The following is a 19,257-nucleotide window of genomic DNA, read 5'->3' on the forward strand; positions in this document are numbered from 1 at the left end:
TGTTTTCCCATAAAATACCACTTCTCATATGCACGCAAAGGGCATCCATTACGAAAAACCATTAACTTTGTTTCATTCAAATTAACTTTCATACCCATTACATCACAAAAGTGTTCCAAGGCATATATCTTTTTTTGTAACTGTAAACACGAATCTGCCATAGATGACACATCGTCAGCAAACATCAAAACAAACATCTCTTTAAAGGAAGGTGAAACATAGACACCCCTGCCACCAGTTTCTTGCATGAAGTACATTAACTTGTTTATAAAAATAATAAAAAACTGCGGGCTTAAGGTACATCCCTGCCTCGTACCAATGTTACACCTAAAATAGTTTGATAAACCACCAGAGAGTCTTACACAAGCACTTAAATTTGAATACATTGAAACTATTATCTTATAAATTTGCCACTAACTCCTACTTCATTTAAGCTTTTTAACAAAACGTTATGTTTAATCGAATCAAAAGCCTTTGAAAAGTCTGTAAATAAACAATAAAATCTTCCATTTTTCCTATTGGCATATTTTTGGGCAATAGATTGCAAACAGAAAATAGTATCAATAGTGGAGCGATTATCTCTGAAGCCAAACTGTGCTTCATTAATGACATTATGTTCGTCACACCAAAGCTGCAGTCTGGAGTTAAGAGTAGAGCAAAAATATTTACAAATAATATCTATCAAGGAGATTCCACGATAATTATCAATACAGTGTTTATCTCCTGACTTAAATAAAGGAGATATTATACTTTTCCCCCATTCTTTTGGGAATTCACCATTATCAAATATGTTGTTAAACAATAAGACCAACACAGGTAGAATATAATCTGATAATGCTTTCAGACATTCAGCAGCAAGGAGTTAATTTGCCCTATATATCAAATGGAATCTATTTCGGTTGGTAATCTAGATTGGTTATTTTCTTGCACTGATAATTTGATATATGTAGAAGAGTTCAAAGACAATGTTTAACCTGAAAGCCAGGCTTACCGGTTGCTTTATCCGTTACAGGGTTGCGATCAACAGTGCTGGCAGCGTCCCAGCCAGTGTTGTGGCACTTGTCTCGTATGGTTGCATTCGAGTAGCCTGGCGGACACCTGTTGATGAATCTCTCAAGCCCAGTGTCTGTCTCAAAACAGTCGCTGTTGCGGATCATGGAGAGAGGAGGGGTTCTGACGACGTGTTACACACGTCCTGGAAGGATAGAAAACCTTCATAAGTGCGGTGTTTGGATGGAGAGATGGGGATGGTGGTTAGCTCCAGAATAGATCTTTCAGGATCCCTACATACACAAACAGAAACATCAAGGATTCTTTATTGCAATTGCTCGTGTGTATCTTTATTTTCACGTTCTTCAAACACTTAAAGAACAGCTTACCTTGAAGTCATGACAACAGTCTTCGTACGTCTGGCAATCGTCATCACAGGAACACGGGATGTGGACGTTATCACCACAACGGCCGCTGCAGGAGAAGGCTGAGCTGTTACATGGGATGTCTTTTGGGGGACCTCTAGTTGTGAAGTCCGGTGTCCCGAAACCGGGTGGAAAGAGGATCCCTATATCCTCACTGCACACCCGCACATACAAACACAGTAAGCCTATTGAAGAAGGGGACAGGAGTCCGACCATCGTCTTTGGAAGCTTCTTGTCTAGTGATGTCTAACTACAGCGTTATTCATTTAAGTCGATGTTTAGTTGACACCACTAGCTGATTAACGCATTACTTAAACCTGATCTGTTTCCTTTCTTATGAGAAAGCCCCATTAGCCAAACGTGAAAAGGGTAACAGGAGTGAGTTGTTTCCTGTTTGTAGGGGTTGATGGTAAATAGAAACGAGTCATTTGGCTTAATCACTTTTCTTGTCTTCTTGTTGGTGAGTAAAGCGAGGAAGAGCCAATATCATATTCTCTTGAGTCAGTGAGTTTCATACGTTTTTAGCAACATTCAAGCAATATCACGAAGGGGACATCAGAAATGGACTTCACACATTATACCCATGTGGTAAATCGAAGACGGTTCTTCGGCGTGACGAGCGAACGCTTTAACCATTAGACTATCCCCACCCATCACCCAGTATAGTGCCCCTCCGCCGAGATACCATGCGCAGTTTAACATTGATACCTTACTTACACATATCATCCTCACTGACAAGGTTACCAGTTCCCGTTACCTGCACCAGGCAGGTAACCAGATGACCTCATTTTAATGCCTTTTGGTATGATGCAGCCAGGGGATCGAACACCGACCTTCCCATCCCGAAAGGAATGAGAGCCGGGCTTCCAATATGATTCGTGCTCTAATATGGGTCGGGTCTTAAGACAAACTGAGACGGGTCCGACCTCTTAACAGAGGAAACACGGCATGGATATTGTCGCTGTTACTTATTCACATCGCCTTCATATTCATGGGCAATCTACGGGTTGTCCAGTTTGCGTCTATAAGCGACTTGACATATTGTCCGATAGAGGGAATCAAACTTGACGCCAACACAGGTTCGAACCCTTTCTTGATGTCGCCGACCGTGTTGGCCAGAATGATGAAGGCAGCATATAACTCATTACTACTTAAAAAAAGACGCACTTCTCGGTCTCTCGATCGAAAGTTAAGTATGTCAATACCAATCAACCAAAGTGATAAGCTGCTGCTACTGAGGAACAAAAGAGATTTTTTTCTCGTGACACGAAAGTAGAACAGTTATCGGCATCAGCGCGGCTATAACTGGGAGCCAGTTCTACCTTCCAACATTCTCCAATACTCCAGTCGGCCAAACCCGCCCGCAGCATCATCAGATTGGACAGGGGGATATTCACTCAGGTAGGCGTGTCTTTATCATTTCAAGAGATTGTACAGCCTTAAGGAGACTTGTCCAGTGATTAAGACATGTATGTCCATTAGGTTACGACACCTGGGCGTTCACACTCCACAGCACTAGCATCGTTCTTTGTATGTTTATGTTCATGTAACCCTTGCGTGAACATCCAGTGTTCATTATTAATGGCATCTGAATAACGTCCGCGTGTACCGAACAATTGTATAACGTCTAGCAACCATCAAATGGGCGGATTCAGTTGAAGAGTTTGTGTGAGACTTGCACGGTATACATGGTCCGAGGTCATATAATTATATACCTATCTATGTGTTATCGTTGCGTTTCCGAAACATTATTTTAAATATACATGTGTATATTCAATATTGTTTGCACGGTATATTAACAGACAAAGCTTATGTGTTTGTAAACTAACCAAACCTCTGCTTGTTATTGAATACTGTTTTGGCAAGATATTTTATATGTTGTAATGGTGATTTTTAATGTTTATCATAACTTGCCTGTACAATTTGAATGTGAAGTTACACGCCTCTACTTTAAGTTCTTGATTTTATTCATGTTCTAGTTAAGTCTTCAAATAATTCACAATTGACCATGAAACAACATTCAAATTTTCCAAAACATTCTATTAAGCACAACGGAGATTGGTGAAATTTTTGCTAGTCTATATTTTCTGTTGGATATTTTGGCTGTCACATATTTACATAAATTCAATACTTTCAGCTAAGGGCATTTGGTCGGGACACATAACAACAATATGTTGACGTGACGGGCTCGTATTTTTTTTATTGAGGTATTTTCATTCATTCTTTCTGTCATTCTTCCGTACGTTCGTTCTTTCCTTCATCCGTTGATCCATTTTTCATACATTTATTGACTTACTGTTGTTCATCGTCTATGCATGTTTTTGTTCTTGAGATTCCTTTTTCCAGTTCTTTAACACCGAAACACTGCAAACTTAAGGTCTCAAAATTATGTATTTGAATCCAATTCGTTTGTTAGCACTGTCTAAACTCATGGGCAAACGTAAGTACAGAAAACTACGGTTATAACGAACTATAAGGGACTACTAATTTTAGTCTGTTATAACCGTAGTTCGTTATAAGTACATATACAGCATGACTACAGCAGGTAGTCAGGACCAAAAAGTAAGTTCGTTATATCCGACAGTTCGTTATAAGCGTGATCGTTATAACCGTAGTTTACTGTATACCCTTTTAAATTGATTTTTTTCCAAAAATTATCAAAGTGAGCAAAATGATATAAGGCTTAAAACAGGTGCCAAAGAACTGCACAAGCAATCTCTAAAACGAAACGCGTTGGCCGAAAAGATGCACGTGCAGTGGCCAAAAGTCACCCAAAAGCTTTTCCAGGTATTCGTAAAATTGCACGTGCCGAATTTGTATTAAATCGTGATGAACCGTTGCTAAGACATCAAATATTGTTTGTTTGTTTGTTGTTTAACGCCGCACTCGGCAATTTTCGAGCTATATGACGGCGGTCTGTAAATACTCGAGACTGTATCAGACCATCCAGTGATTGACATCATGAGCATCGATCCACGCAATTGGGATCGATGACTTGTATCAACCAAGTCAGCGAGCCTGACCACCCGACTTGCAGGACACAAGACAGGCCAAGGTCGGGCAGACTATGAGTGACAACGCAACAAGAAGATCGACACTTGCACATGTACGATCTGCGCAACAGGTTCGTTACGGCGATGGAAACGGCAGTAACGCCGTTAGGACACCGTATCGGCCGACGCACGGCGCTACGACGTCTACGTGACGCAGGTATTAGAGCTCGTCGTCCTTGGAATGGCAAGACCCGGGAACATCGACGTCGAAGACTTCAATGAGCCGGGACAGTGGGACGTTGGTATGTCTGTGATTGGCATAGAGTGCTTTTCTCTGACGAAAGCAGGTTTCAGCTGTTTATCAACGATGGTCGAGCTCGAGTATTCAGACGCAGGTGGAATTTGTGGCAACCAACGGACGAGACATGTCATCATCCGTGGCAACCTCAAAGAGCCAGCGATACCCGTGGTGCTTCCATTTCTTCCCCAACAGCAACAGGGAACACTCCTGCAGCATAACAACGCTAAACCACACACTGCAAGGCTCGTCAAGAACTCTTGAATACGATCAACGTCAACGTTCTTTCGTGGCCAGCACTCTCACCTGACTTGAACCCAATTGAACAGTTGTGGGGTCATCTGATGTGTCAGATCCAAATACGTCCACACCCACGAGCAAACTAGCAACAGCTTGCCGACGCTAAGGAATCGGATTCCCGATTACGTCGTCAGGCGGCTGACAACATCAATGAGGCGGCGAGTCTGGCCGTGCATTGGTGCTCACGATGGTCATACTCGTTACTGGGCGCACAAGGTATCCATTGCAAATCCACAAACGTATCAGTACCTGGCTGACTCTGATCATTCCTGTGAACTGTATTCTGCCTAAGCCCATGTTCATGTAAACGTCATAACACGTCATGTACACGTCATGTACACGTCACCTGTTTTGAGTTCCGCACTGAAATTGTCCATGGACTATCGTATGTGACCCTATAAGCGACTATATCATCACTGAATAACATTATCTTGCTTGTTTTCATTTTATTGACCATCAAACATGGGTGTATACTTTCTTTTGCCCACTGGTTTATATGCTCTCCTCTCTATAGACGGGGAAGTCGGGTAGCCTAGTGGTTAAAGCGATCGCTCGTCACGCCGAAGACCCGGGTTCGATTCCCGACATCGGTACAATGTGTGAAGCCCATTTCTGGTGTCCCCCGCCGTGATATTGCTGGAATATTGCTAAAAGCGTATTAGCGTATCGCCGTGGAATAAATACGTTCCATATACTTTCAGAGCCAATCTAATCGATACTCGTACTCATTTATAGCTCTCATGTTGAATGAATTAGTGAGTTAAATTTAAGAAAAAATAGATCAGTCCCATGTATTGAATAATTCACTTTACGGTTTGTTATTATGCGTGTTTAGAAAGTGTTAGAGAGTGTAAACTCTGGTACCTGAACTCGTTGCCTCCAGGAATCAATATCCACGTGGTGTCACATACCGTATATCGAAAAACATGATAATGGAATCAATACCCACGTGGTGCAACATACCGTATATCGAAACGCATGATAACGGAATCAATGCATTTCCTCCCCTCCGCACTTGTATTATTCAGTGATGTTTATGATGAATGACAAATAAAATTTAGATCCGCAGAATAAGGTATATTTCTGTACTATTTGAGTACTTTATCAATATATTATTCAAAACAATCAGTTCCAAATGTACTCTGATGTAGATGCACCCTGCTTCCGCCCGTCGTCATATAAACGACCACCCAACATAAATGACGGTGGCTTAAATTGAAACAAACGAGACATGGTTATTGATGATGTATTTGTTACGGGCATACTTTAAACGTTTGTAGTTATTCCCACTTACAAGGCCTATTATATCCATTATATGTAAGCATCACTACATTGATTGTTTGACCAAAGAACTTGGTATAAGTGATATCAAATAATACCACATATGAGCCAGTATGTTAACCGAGGAAGACATCCACCCAAAACTAAGCATTAATACTATCAACTTTTGGCTTGACTCAAAACCTGAAGACTTGTCCATTCCCCTTTGTACTGGATTCCAAAGGTCCATAAGACTCCGTACAGGGAGATATAGTGAGGGGTCCAGCAAATGTTCAACCAAATCCCGACGATTAACGATTAACCATAATCCTTATAACAAACAAGGAAGGACTTCCTTTATATGTACAGGACATATTTGAGACCAGCGGAATTAATGTCATGTGGGTTCTAAAAGGAATTTTACAATCTCAGAAAAGAACCATGTTCAATTCTGTCAAAACGAGGTGACCAGAGATATAGTTATACATCTATCTTCAGAGGCTCAGGTCAATTTGTCGAAACTGAAAATAAATGTCATCTGACGTTTACTTAGAAAACAATATGTGAAATACTGGGCTTTCCTATTGATAAAATTTATGTAACATTTGGGGTAAGACATTTAGGCAGGAGTAGGCATACCCATGGGCACCAATTGTACTCCTCTTTTTACTGATCTCTCTCTTTATGAATATGAATCGGAATTTCTACTCGGATTGGCAAAGTTCAAACAACTCATTTACCAAGAAGTTTAACATAAACATCTCATTCTCAATCCTTTAATTATTATGTACATATAAAAATAAAAATGCAGCAAAGAGGGTTTGGGTGATCCTGGCACAGTCAGGCTGGTTGGGCTCATCATCAGCTCATGGCCCTTGCCCCCTCTACACGCAGCCCAGACAGCGAATGGGACTTCTCCCAGGAAGCGCTGCCTTGTCGAACCATCCCAGAGCTTTTCGGAGAATGTGAAGACTCCCCAACTTCTGCATTTCCAAGATTGTCAGAAGGGCTTTTTTCCTGGTAGCAAACCCGGGTACCCACCCAATGTCAGTCAACAGATTAGGAGGTACCAAACCTAAGGCACCAAGAACAATGGGGAGTCGGACAACTTGGTACTTGGGATGCAAGCGTGCAAAGTGTGCATATTTGCCATGTTTTTCCTGAATCTTGTCAATCACATTGGTGTTAAAAGGGACAGAAACTTCAATACTATAAATGATTTCATTGGAGTTATCAAAAAGGACAAGATAAGGTTTGTTGGCCTAGATATGTCTGAGGCTGTATCTACAAATTCCGGGTCGTACCATGGATGGACATCTGCATCAAAACCACGAGCATTGCGAAGACGGTAATAAAATGATCGAGCCACTCCATCATGTCGCTTAAGATTCTATGTTTGTTTTTGTACCAAAGCTGGGTATCCATTAAATTAATTACATAATCTACATTTCATATTTACATTTTGGTGCAAAATCACACATTGACGGTTTCGAGTGGGAAGTGACTGGTCCTGAGCAGCAAACAGAAAGCCTTCTTTTTCACTTTTCAGGCCAGCCGACTTCATCTAAACGAAGGAGTCTGCACTGACCTTCTAAAAACACTGCACATAAACTCGATGCAGTGGTCGCTCAGATAGCCTCTCCTTGAGTCTGGGCCGATTTGATATAGCACATCGCTTGGTTGATACTCATTTCGGTACCGTCCAACAGTACAGAACCATTAACAGAATCTACACTGACATTGAGATTATGTCCTACGTCCTTGGCTCGTTTAAGAAAACTGTAAAATGCCTTGTTTTCATCGTGTGTCTTGAGCCCCTACGTTAATCAAACCACGTCATCCCATTATGATTGGTAAATATAAGCGATTGAGGGAAGGGCGATTGTGGCTTGATCTACTGTCTGACATGATTCTTCGTGTGAGGGTGTCAACACCCTGAAAGGACGGGTACAGTATAAGTATTTGTGGCTTTAACTTTATTGCGAGCGTTTAGCTCTGAACTCCAGAATTTCTTAAGCCTACATTTGTACTCTGCCTGAAGTGTTTCCCTGATGTGGGCATTCTGGAGTTTGTCCCTAATCTGCACCCCAAAGTACGTATAACCCTGACCTTCCGGGAGATGATCAATAACTCCTCCCCCAATTAAACTGACTGATCCACCCTCTTCTACCTTGCCACGTTTCAAATGAAGAATGTTGCATTTGTCGAGTCCAAAATACATGCTGATATCATTAGAAAAGGACTCGACGAGCAGAATCTGGTTTTTTTAAGTATGGATCCTCCAATGGCAATAAGTACAAGGTCACCCATGTAAAGGAGGTGAGTAAGGGGTGTTGGGGATCTGTGCTGAGGAGGTCCCGGATGATAACCTCCCTCTTTGCTGAGCAAAAAGCCTCAACGATTTAGTAACAAACGGAAAAGCAAAGGGCTAAAAGAATCGCCCTGAAATAAACTGAACCGCAAAAGAAACGTCACCATGGATAGAAATATGAGAAACCTTATTTGTCCAAACACTTGTTAACGTACATTGAGACAAAGAGATGAAGAGATTGAAAAAGATGAAACTTGGCAAAACTGATCAAGGTTGAAATTAAAGTGTCAAATGTTCTTAAAGTGAAACACAACAATAGTCTCTGAGAAAATGGCATCACAAGTCAGTATCTCGTGTGTCCGCCATCCATGCGCATTGATGACTGCCGTGCAACGTCGATACATGGAATGGATGAGGTGGTTGATGAATGCCATAGTGAGCCCACACTCTGAGGAACGCCTGACTCAGTTCAGCTGCGGTTGGTTGGACGTCATTCAGCCGTCTGTGAATCTCAAAGGGGTGGGATTTAAATCGGGACTGAGGGCAGGCCACTGCATGGATCTGATGCCATTGTCCTGCAGGAAGTCTCTTTTTGCTCTCGCAGTGTGGGCACGGGCGTTATCATACTGAAACTCGTGGTTGCGGCGACGTGCCAAATGAGTTATGGCGTGTGGTCTCAAGACTTGATCAATGTACCCTGGACCAATGTTCTGGAATGCCACAGGGCCGATCCTCTGTGCAAGACCAATTCCACCCCACACCATGATGCTCGGACAACCCCACGAGTAACGCTCAACAACACAAGCATTCGTATAACGTTCCCCACAGCGTCGCCAGACACTCCGCCATCTGTTGAGATACAGTAACGTCTCTCGTCTGAAAAAGGACTCCTCTCCTGTGCTGGTGGCGCCAATGCTGGTGCTGTGTTGCCCACTGAAAACGGTCCCGGCGATGACGTGGTGTCAGATTGGGTCCTCGGTGTGGCCTGTGACAGTGGAGGTGTCTGCTCGTCAATCGTCGACGCACGGTGTCCGCACGTATGTGTCGCTGGTGTGTCCCCATGGTTTGTCGAGCAGTTTCCGCAGCAGTAACAGCGTGATCTTGAAGATGATGTCGCACAATCTGACGATCCTGACGTCGGGTAGTGACCCTTGGTCTTCCACTACTTGGTCGGCCATCTATAGTGTTGGTGGTCTAGTACAGTTGCTCGAGCCTCTACATGGTCCTTACGCGGACTTGAAATACATTGGCTAATTGCCGGGCGGTTTGTCCAGCTTGCAATCGTCCAAGGACTTGGTGTCGCTGATTTCTTGTCAATCTTGACACGTGGTAGCAATTCAATAACGAATGAATGTTATCCGATCTGGGTGGATTTTTATAGGGCAAGAAATGGGGAAACGCCTGTGCATTTCAATTTGCACAGAACTCACGTGCATCGGCTTACCATGGCCGTTGCCGTTATGCGTTTGTACGATCGGTTTTATTTTCATCTGCTTTGTTTTTTATTATCAAATTTCATTTTTCCGGACAATGCAATGTTCAGTTTTAGAAACTTTGACAAAAATTCCCCAGATATTAAAATGACAACTTTTCAGGCAATGTTACTTGGGGTGACGTTTCATTTGCGGTTCCTTATAGTTATCTTCTAATAGAATTGGGTTCCGAAGTCACCTACTGCCCCTGCTAATACATCTCAAATTGAGTTGACCAGCAATTCATTGAGGACTTGAGTAAAGCAAGTTGTCGCTCGGGGAGGTCAATACATTCCAGTGACCTCAAAATCCATTCGTGAGGTACAGAATCATTAACTTTTCTGTAGTCTATCCAACACAACACAACCAAGGCGGAACACCCCCTGTATCCACAAGAGAATTTAAACAGTGAAGTATTGGTGTTTGGACACAAGGGAACAATTTCCAAATCCGGTTTCGAATACCATCAGGCCCTGGCGCCGTAATAGATTTGGATTTTTTAATGACCTTTGTCAGACAATCGGGTGTAATGAATTACAACAATGTTGACTTTTTTTTGGACATGTACATCATCATTGTTCCCAGACCAGTAGATTCGTTTGCAATCCTGTTATCATTCTCCACTCCATGGGAAGTATACCACACAAGCTGAGGGAGCTAGAGGGTTTCTACGTCATCATCACAATGACTTAGTTTCACACATGATACTTATTACAATATCTAAACCTAAACTGGCCATTGGCGCACAGACTCCCTGTAAACGGACCGCCTTCGTGGTCTAGTGGTAGAGCGTCCGCCAGGAGAGCGGAAAGACGTTAAAAGATGGTACTTATTGTTACCCTGTCTGGCGCTCGGCATTAAGGGGCTAAAACAAGGACTGGTCGGCTCAGAGTCAGTATACTGTGTCTGAGTGGGGTATTCATGTTAAACTGCGGCATGGTATCTCAGTGGGCTAGCACTATAAATCGGCATCAGTCCGGACTAGTACAAGCAGCCACACAAACACACACGTACATGCACGTCGCTATATAGGTGCAACAATCTTGGACGCGACGTTAAACCCCATTTCACCTCACCTCACGCTTTAAACGTCGTATCGGAACGTGTCATGACATAACGCGCCGTTTTAACATTATATTTCTTCATGAACTGTTTTGACAATTTTGAGTTTGAACTGGGTTATTTCAGTAGAGTCAAAATCAGCACACACCACCAGGTGGCTGGTAGGTGAAAAATGATGCCATGTACGATCTTTTTATTTGCAGACGAAATAGAAGATGAAACATCTGTCTACAAGACCACCTGGTGTCTTGGTGTTTATGCTGCTGCTGGAAACCGCTAACTGCGTTGGTATGTACGTTCGTATAATGGACGACAGTATGGAGTACCAGAACCAGTCCAGCATCCTCTGCACCTTCGGAGCCGGGAGTCCAATAGAATGTGGAGTTGAATGTGACAGGGTTCCCACATGTGTCTCATTCAACGTGAAGACTGAGCCAGACAACAGCTACGTGTGTGTCCTCCTCGACTCCATTCCCATGTCACCTAATCAGGACTTGGTGCTTGCGAAACACACGGACTACTATGAGAAGGTCAGATTTTGTCTCAAAGGCATTGGAATAGACCTGCACAAGTCTCTAAGACAATAATTATTTGTTTAAATCAAAATGTCTACATTATGTAAATAATAAGAACACGTTGTCCCTATAAGGAGTGAGTGAGTGAGTATGGTTTTACGCCGCTTTTAGCAATATTCTAGCAATATCACGGCGGGGGACACCAGAAATGGGCTTCACACATTGTACCCATGTCGGGAAATCGAACCCGTGTCTTCGGCGTGACGAGCGAACGCTTTAACCACTAGGCTACCCGACCGCCCTGTCCCTATAAGGGACTGAAGTCCTTTGCCATAATGTCCACATATCTAGACTTGCCTATTAGGATGATAGTATTACTTCACATCTATGGACTATTCTTTCAGTTTAGGCCCGGAGAAAGGCTAGCATTAGAATTAGAAACTGAAATAACTATCACAGTAGTTCCTGGTGTAATGTAGTGGGTTGGTATGATGTTTGACCAATAGTACATAATTAACCTTACCATGGCAGCACGGGTCTTTGTTGTGAACGGAAGACCCGATATTTTAGTCCCCGCTGTCGCGAACACCTGGAACGCCTGGAATAATCACTATTTGGTAGTGATCAATAGAGAAACCGTCACTGCGGGAGAATATGCGTGTATCTGTCGAAGCAGCTCCCACTGGGCGTAAAAGGCAAACTAGTGGTGAAAGTTATATGAATAGATGGACGGTTTTAATGTCTCTGCCCAAACGTTTCTTTGTAGTTGACTCAGCACCATTGGTAAATGCTCTTAACTTATGATAAAACTCGGGGACAATCAACCGGCAGAAACAGCGGCCCATGTTAACACTTGCTTATGAAACAGTCGGAATCGTACACTTTAATCTGCTTTTCACTGCAATAGGTGAGGTGAAATGGGGTTTAACGTCGCGTCCAAGATTATTGCACTTATATAGCCAAGCGTGTGTGTGTGTGTGTGTGTGTGTGTGTGTGTGTGTGTGTGTGTGTGTGTGTGTGTGTGTGTGTGTGTGTGCTGAGATACCATGCCGCAGTTTAACATGAATACCCCACTCACACACAGTATACTGACTCCGAGGCGACCAGTCCTTGTTTTATCCCCTTCATGCCGAGCGCCAGACAGGGTAACAACAAGTACCATCTTTTAACGTCTTTTAGCATGACGCGGTCGGGGATCGAACCACGGAGGCGGTCTCACTGCAATATGGCACCAGGTAGCAAATACTTATTTTTTTATGCAAATGGTGTGTGTGGTGGGTGGTACCGGTAGGGCAGGACATGCTTGCCCTTTTCGCGAAGAACTTGTGAGTCATCACTGATTTTCAGTGATCCAAGCATATGATTTTCACCTCTATTTTGCCCTTTAGGTTAATGAATCTGTTTCGGCGAAAGGCTTTTCTCTGGCGTTACTGTTTTATATGTTATGATTGTGGAAAAGATTTCGTTTTTATCAACACATGTTATGTCTGATATGTATTCCAAACCGATCTTCAATGTTTGGATCTACGTTCATCTAATAGTGGGTGAGGGAGTTATGGGTTTATGCCGCTTTTAGCAATATGTATGAGTGAGTATATCACGACGGAGGACGCCTGAAATGGGCTTCACGCGTTGTACACATTTGGGGATTCGAACCCGGGTCTTCGGCCTGACAAGCGAACGTTTTAACCACTGTCCCACTGCTCCCATTCATCTTAGGAAGAAAATCATCACATGAGAGCTTGGATGTTGGATCGCGCCATGGCCAACAATGGTCCAATTTTCTATCTATATATTTACCTACATTTTGAGCATATCGTACTTAAAAACACCGCACCATTTGCGAAAATACTTTATCACCAATCCTTGTCCTTCCTTAGGTAGATCATTGCTCTGTCGATATGAAGACAGTAAATATTATTCAAACATCTTAATGTACATGTATTTTTGCTAACACACTTTTATTTGGACACATGGGACTTAATGGAGGCTATAGTATCTGTCGTAGCCATACTTAGCCTAATGCATGATCATTCTCCTTTGAACATCCGGGTCCCCCGGCGCATGCCCTTCTGAGAAACCACCTCTTGCTTAATTAGAGAATAAGAGCGTGCGTTAGGGGAATAACAATACCATCCATTAACTCATTGTTTCATGTCGCCTACAAGAAGAAAATGTAATTGGCGTAAAATCAATAATAATAATATGCCTTTTAAACAAACGGTTCTTTCTTCTGTCTTTCAAGACTTTTACGAATGTACTCTGATGTTAAAGAGTCAGTGGAATTGTTCCGTACAGGGTGCTAGTAGTTGTATAAGTAATTCTTCAATATAAATTGAGACTGGGGTGGCAATAGGACGCATATGGTTGCATTGCCAAACGTTTCCTATTTACAGTGTATATAAACGATATAGGTGATTGACAATTTATGTTATATCACGTTCTGTCTAATGTGAGATAAACAATCATGATCACCGGATCCAGGCATAGCTAAGGGAAGTAATACTGCATAGCAATCGACGTCGCCTTCTGTTCCCCCTACACAAAATGATGTGTGGATGACTTTACATATATCAAATACTATAATAGCGTTATTTTAGTTTTCGTCAAAGTACAAGACGGATAATTAAGTCTCAATTATAATACCAACATTGACTCCTTCCTATTATGGTTTATGGTGATGAAACCAATGTGAATGTATTCTACCATTTGTCACCGCCTGAAATCGTTGCTATGTTAACCTGTTTTAGTTGTTTAGAAATGTTGTTCTTGGCAATAAGCATTGCCTATTTAGAACAGATGGACATCAGCATTTAACATTCACATTTTAACCTTTGTATCTAAATATGGTCTTTTTAAGGTCTAAATAATTTATAAAATTAGTTTAGTTTTATCTACAGCTTCTTTTTAAAACCATTTGATAAAATGATAACATTCACCTTTTACAGTATTTAGTTATAAACTATTTTATGACGAAGTCGAAATGTGCCTGAATATATATGATGCTCAGGAGAAGACAGACACTTTATTGCATAAATAAATGAATAGTACGTGTTCCTCAAATGACACATGTGTAAGCATTCATGGTAAACAATAATAACTTTTTATAAATATTTGGATAATACAAAACCCCACTATAGTCCCTGCTGTAACATATTTGCAAAATATAAAGGGAAATCTCTCTCATTCTATTGGTTTTTTTTAATTTTCAGACCTGTCAGCCTGGTGTTCGCGTAATGGGCACGAAGGATTTGAATATGACGACGCCAGCTGTGTACGTGGTGGCGGACATGGGCACTTCCGGTTACATGCTCCAGTTCGAGACTAACTTTGATCAGAAATCCTTCAGTTTCATTAACACAGTCCATGCCTTGTCTAGAGGACAGTACCAGATCATCAGCGGCGCAGAGGATTTGTTCTCGGCCGAGTACCAGAAAACCGTGGTCGTTGTGTCAGGTATGGGGCTGTTGGTGGATACAAAGGACTCCTCCTCAATTTACAAGTGTGTTATATATACTCGGTTCTTCTTTGATAAATACCATGCACCTTGCGCCCATTTACCACCACGTTGTGGTTCCGTTTCGAATGAAAGGCCTCAAAGAAATAACAGGTTTTTTTTCTTTGAATGGCCTTTTTAAGCCGTCCAATCAAATTAACCTGTTCTCTCTGGTTTGAAACAAGCGTCCATATCAGTACTCGGTTGTTGCATATCGTCTCAAATGCAAATAGGAAAGCCTGTGACATAGGTGCTCCCTCATCAAAATACACAGGAAAACATGTTCCATACCAAAAGGACTTCTGATTTGATTAAATATATGGTTGATTCGATTACGCGTTTTTAATTAGATCTATGCCGTACTCACTTTCTCGCGGTGATTCCGATTGGTGGTTTAGCTTTGGAGCGCATGCGCAAGAGATTGTGACGTCACTAAACGTTTTGGTGCAAGGTGTATATCATGATAAACTAAGGGACAATATAAACTTTCCACAAGTTTGAATTCCGATGAAAGAATACGAAAACGAATACCAAACTTAAGTTATTATGTATGTCACCATAACTGGTATTGGATGCACACACGCAAATGGTTCAATACAGTGAACACGTTCAAATGGCTCCTGACTTCATGGGATCCAGATGTTTCACTATGCCTCTGGAAATATGCGTTGGTAGTACAGCTGAAGGTATTCACGTGTGTGTTGTCCCAGCTGACTAATAACATGCATGCCCGCCACCTGCATTAATGCACTGTTGCACATCGTCTCACTAATGAGATGAAGACAGTCACCTGACAAAGCCATATTCTTCGCCGTTCCTCCTGAGGAGCTTTGTTCATAGGCTGATCCAGGGGGTCCGTAGGCAGTAAAATGAACTGAGAGAGGATTTTGATATTTTGGACCCCTCCCTTTTAATAAAGCTGGATCCTCCCTTGTTTTTCAAGTTGAATGCTGTTGGCTGGGGACGGTTGTTGGGCGAATGTTTCTGTCCAAGCAGTCTCATTAATGCTCAGTAGGATCCACATCCGGTGAACATATTGAACATGGCAGGACGTGAACATTATTGTTGCTGGTCAATTGAACAATTGGCGCTGTGAGGCCTTGCGTTGTCATGTTGAGGCAGTATTCCTGGGGCTTGCCACGCTCAGATGGTAACGCAACTGGCTGGAGAATTAAACCCCTTATTCTTGAATGTTGATATTGTCATTTGTGATCACCGGGTTTGTTTTCCGGTCATCGCAAATGCCTCCCCGTCCTCTTTATCTGTGACCTCTTGAATCCAGGTATTGAGGTCAACTCTAGTCCATAAATAGTAGTATCTGCCAGTTACGTCGCTGCCAACGTCGTACGATTCTTGCCCACTATAATCTGAGACGTCGATTGGGTCACTACCATTCCACGGAAGGTGCGATATGCTGTAATATCTGCAGCACGAGGACGTCGTATGATGGTGCTACGACTGATACTGTGTCCAAGCGATGATGATGCCGTCAGGGGCCACATGAGGAGGTGGCTAGTCATCTTCTCGAGGCAAGGGCGTTAACTGTCTATAACAGTCCAGTTTCCACCCTTGCCGAACGAGGCTCGATCGTAGCGCCACTGGTGGCTATTACGAGTTATGTCCCTTCTATGTCCCTCCCATTGACCAATCAGATTCCACCTATCATATCACTTGCATTTGCTTCAAACAAAACGTCGGCGCCCAGTCAAGACGATCTGATCGATAGCCAATATCTCTTTTGTAATAAAACAGTTCTTAACTCGCGAAGTCCGGAATTCCAACCAAGATCGGTAAGGGTCGGTAAGGGTGGAAACTGGACTTCTATAGTCAGTTTACCCCCTTAACTGGCTAGCAGGAATATGACGGTCTTCCTGTTGTGCTGTGACAAGTCCAAGGCCAGTCATGTGTTCTTCTTGACTTTCTGTGACGTTGGAAAAAAATCTTTTTGCCCCTTTTGCAACTCATACATTGTCCTTGCATAAATACTTGATTGATGCACAGATAAAGTGATAGGTGGTACTAGTACAACGACGTGAATCAGCCGTGATCAGAATGTCAATATGCATCATTGTCATTTCCATAATTCCTCAAGTTGTTGTTTGTTGTTTAACACCGCACTCAGCAGTATTCCATCAATATGACGACGGTCTGTAAATAATCGAGTCTGGACCAGACAATCCAGTAATTGAGATCATGAGCATCAACCCACACACATGGGATACGATGACATGCATCCACCAAGTCAGCGAGCCTGACCACCCGATCACGTCAATATTTACAGACAATATTACTCTTTATTCGCAGGTAAATGTAAGTGTGATGATGCATCTGTCTGTAACAACTCCGCCCTAAACTTACGGTTAAGGATATTCAATAATTTAATCACTGATTTTTCCAACAAGATAATCACAATATTCAAAATATATCAAATTCCATGGAAAGGTCATTAACTCGATGTTTAATTACCACAACAGTATATTATTACAGGCAATTATATGGATAAAAAATTCTAATGGGACCATACAGTCTAATATTTCCAATGAATGATGTTCACAGTTTGGTTCACTGTTTGTTCCAGAGGGTCGTTTCTTTTGTGAACGAAATCATCTGAACGCCACCAACCTCCCTTGCTTCACCAGCGACTACGTCCCTCTGAAAGACATCTTCAATACCCAGGATGTTAATGCTGTCATGGCCGACGCTAGCGGATATGCTCTGTTTGGATTCACTGAGAATCAGGTCATCACGGTCAAAGCACCTGCCAATGGGCCTTGGACTGTGGACAGTGTCCTTGACCTTCCTGGTCCCTCTGGGGGTCAATTCCAACACTTCCCCCGGGGAATCAGGGGCGCAGCAAACCTGCCCAACCAGAACAAAACCATTCTGTTTACCCAATTTTATTACATGATACTTGATGATACAAACGCTGTTCTGAAGAGAAGCCAGGTTTGTCTTTAGAACAATGGTGAGGTGAAGTGATATGGGGTTTAACATCGCGTCCAAGATTATTGCACTTATATAGCGATGTGCATGTACGTGTGTGTATGTGTATGTGTATGTGGCTGCTTGTACTAGTCCGGACTGATGCCGATTTATAGTGCTAGCTCATTGAGATACCATCTTGCAGTTGAACATAAATACCCCACTCAGACACAGTATACTGACTCCGAGCCGACCAGCCATTGTTTTAGCCCTTTAATGCCGAGCGCCAGACAGGGTAACAACAAGTACCATCGTTAAACGTCTTTTGGTATGACGCGGCCGGGGATCGAACACCGGACCTCTACCACTAGACCACGACGGCGGTCTGTAGAACAATGGTGTCATCGTCTTTGAATATGAAGACACAGAATAGTATGCATCTTCATATTTGTATTTTAAGAAAACCACATAGGATAAGTTGATTAGATGAAGGTTCTACATGCATCGTGGGTGTATACTATTGTATATTAAGCGACAAAACCCTTTCCATATCCAATAGATAAGCATGTGATTATGAATCACTATCATATAGTGGGTGTTCGCGAGAAGGTGAGCTTATCCTGCCCCACCAGTGGCACCCGTCACAAACACATGCAAAGGCATGTCAATTGTTCACCTTAAAAAACATGGGAACATCTGGTACAAGTCAAAATAGGGAATAGCATCGGACATCATTTTTGTCCCTGATGCGTCAAATTAGGATATGTCCTCCATGTGTCTACTATGACACTTTTTGAAAGCTTTACTGAGGCCTTGAATGTTGTAACCGTGATCGGTTCGATCCCGGGCCGCGTCATACAAAAAGACGTTAAAAGATGGTACTTGTTCTTACCCTGTCTGGCGCTCGGCATTAAGGGGCTAAAACAAGGACTGGTCGGCTCGGGGTCAGTATACTGTGTCTGAGTGGGGTATTCATGTTAAACTGCGGCATGGTATCTCAGTGAGCTAGCACTATAAATCGGCATCAGTCCGGACTAGTACAAGCAGCCACACACACACATACACGTGCATGCACGTCGCTATATAAGTGCAATAATCTTGGACGCGACGTTAAACCCCATTTCACCTCACCTGTAACCGTGATCAAACAACTTCCGAGCAACCAGGTATAGCATGTATAGTTGTCAGCGTGTTCCAAAATGACCGTTCTTAT

General features: G+C 42.6%; 1 protein-coding gene across 1 annotated transcript; it reads left to right on the forward strand.

Annotated features, from left to right (window-relative positions):
- The first annotated feature begins 11,326 nt into the window (after positions 1-11,326).
- LOC139459005 (uncharacterized) lies at positions 11,327-18,080 on the forward strand. Its single transcript, XM_071240449.1, has 3 exons — positions 11,327-11,641; positions 14,839-15,082; positions 17,701-18,080. The coding sequence occupies exons 1-3, from the start codon at positions 11,327-11,329 to the stop codon at positions 18,078-18,080; spliced, it is 939 nt and encodes a 312-aa protein (XP_071096550.1).
- Positions 18,081-19,257: the final 1,177 nt, after the last annotated feature.

The sequence above is a fragment of the Haliotis cracherodii genome, unplaced genomic scaffold (assembly GCF_022045235.1).
Source record: "Haliotis cracherodii isolate W230 unplaced genomic scaffold, xgHalCrac1.p SCAF_1, whole genome shotgun sequence".
NCBI classification, from domain to species: domain Eukaryota; kingdom Metazoa; phylum Mollusca; class Gastropoda; order Lepetellida; family Haliotidae; genus Haliotis; species Haliotis cracherodii.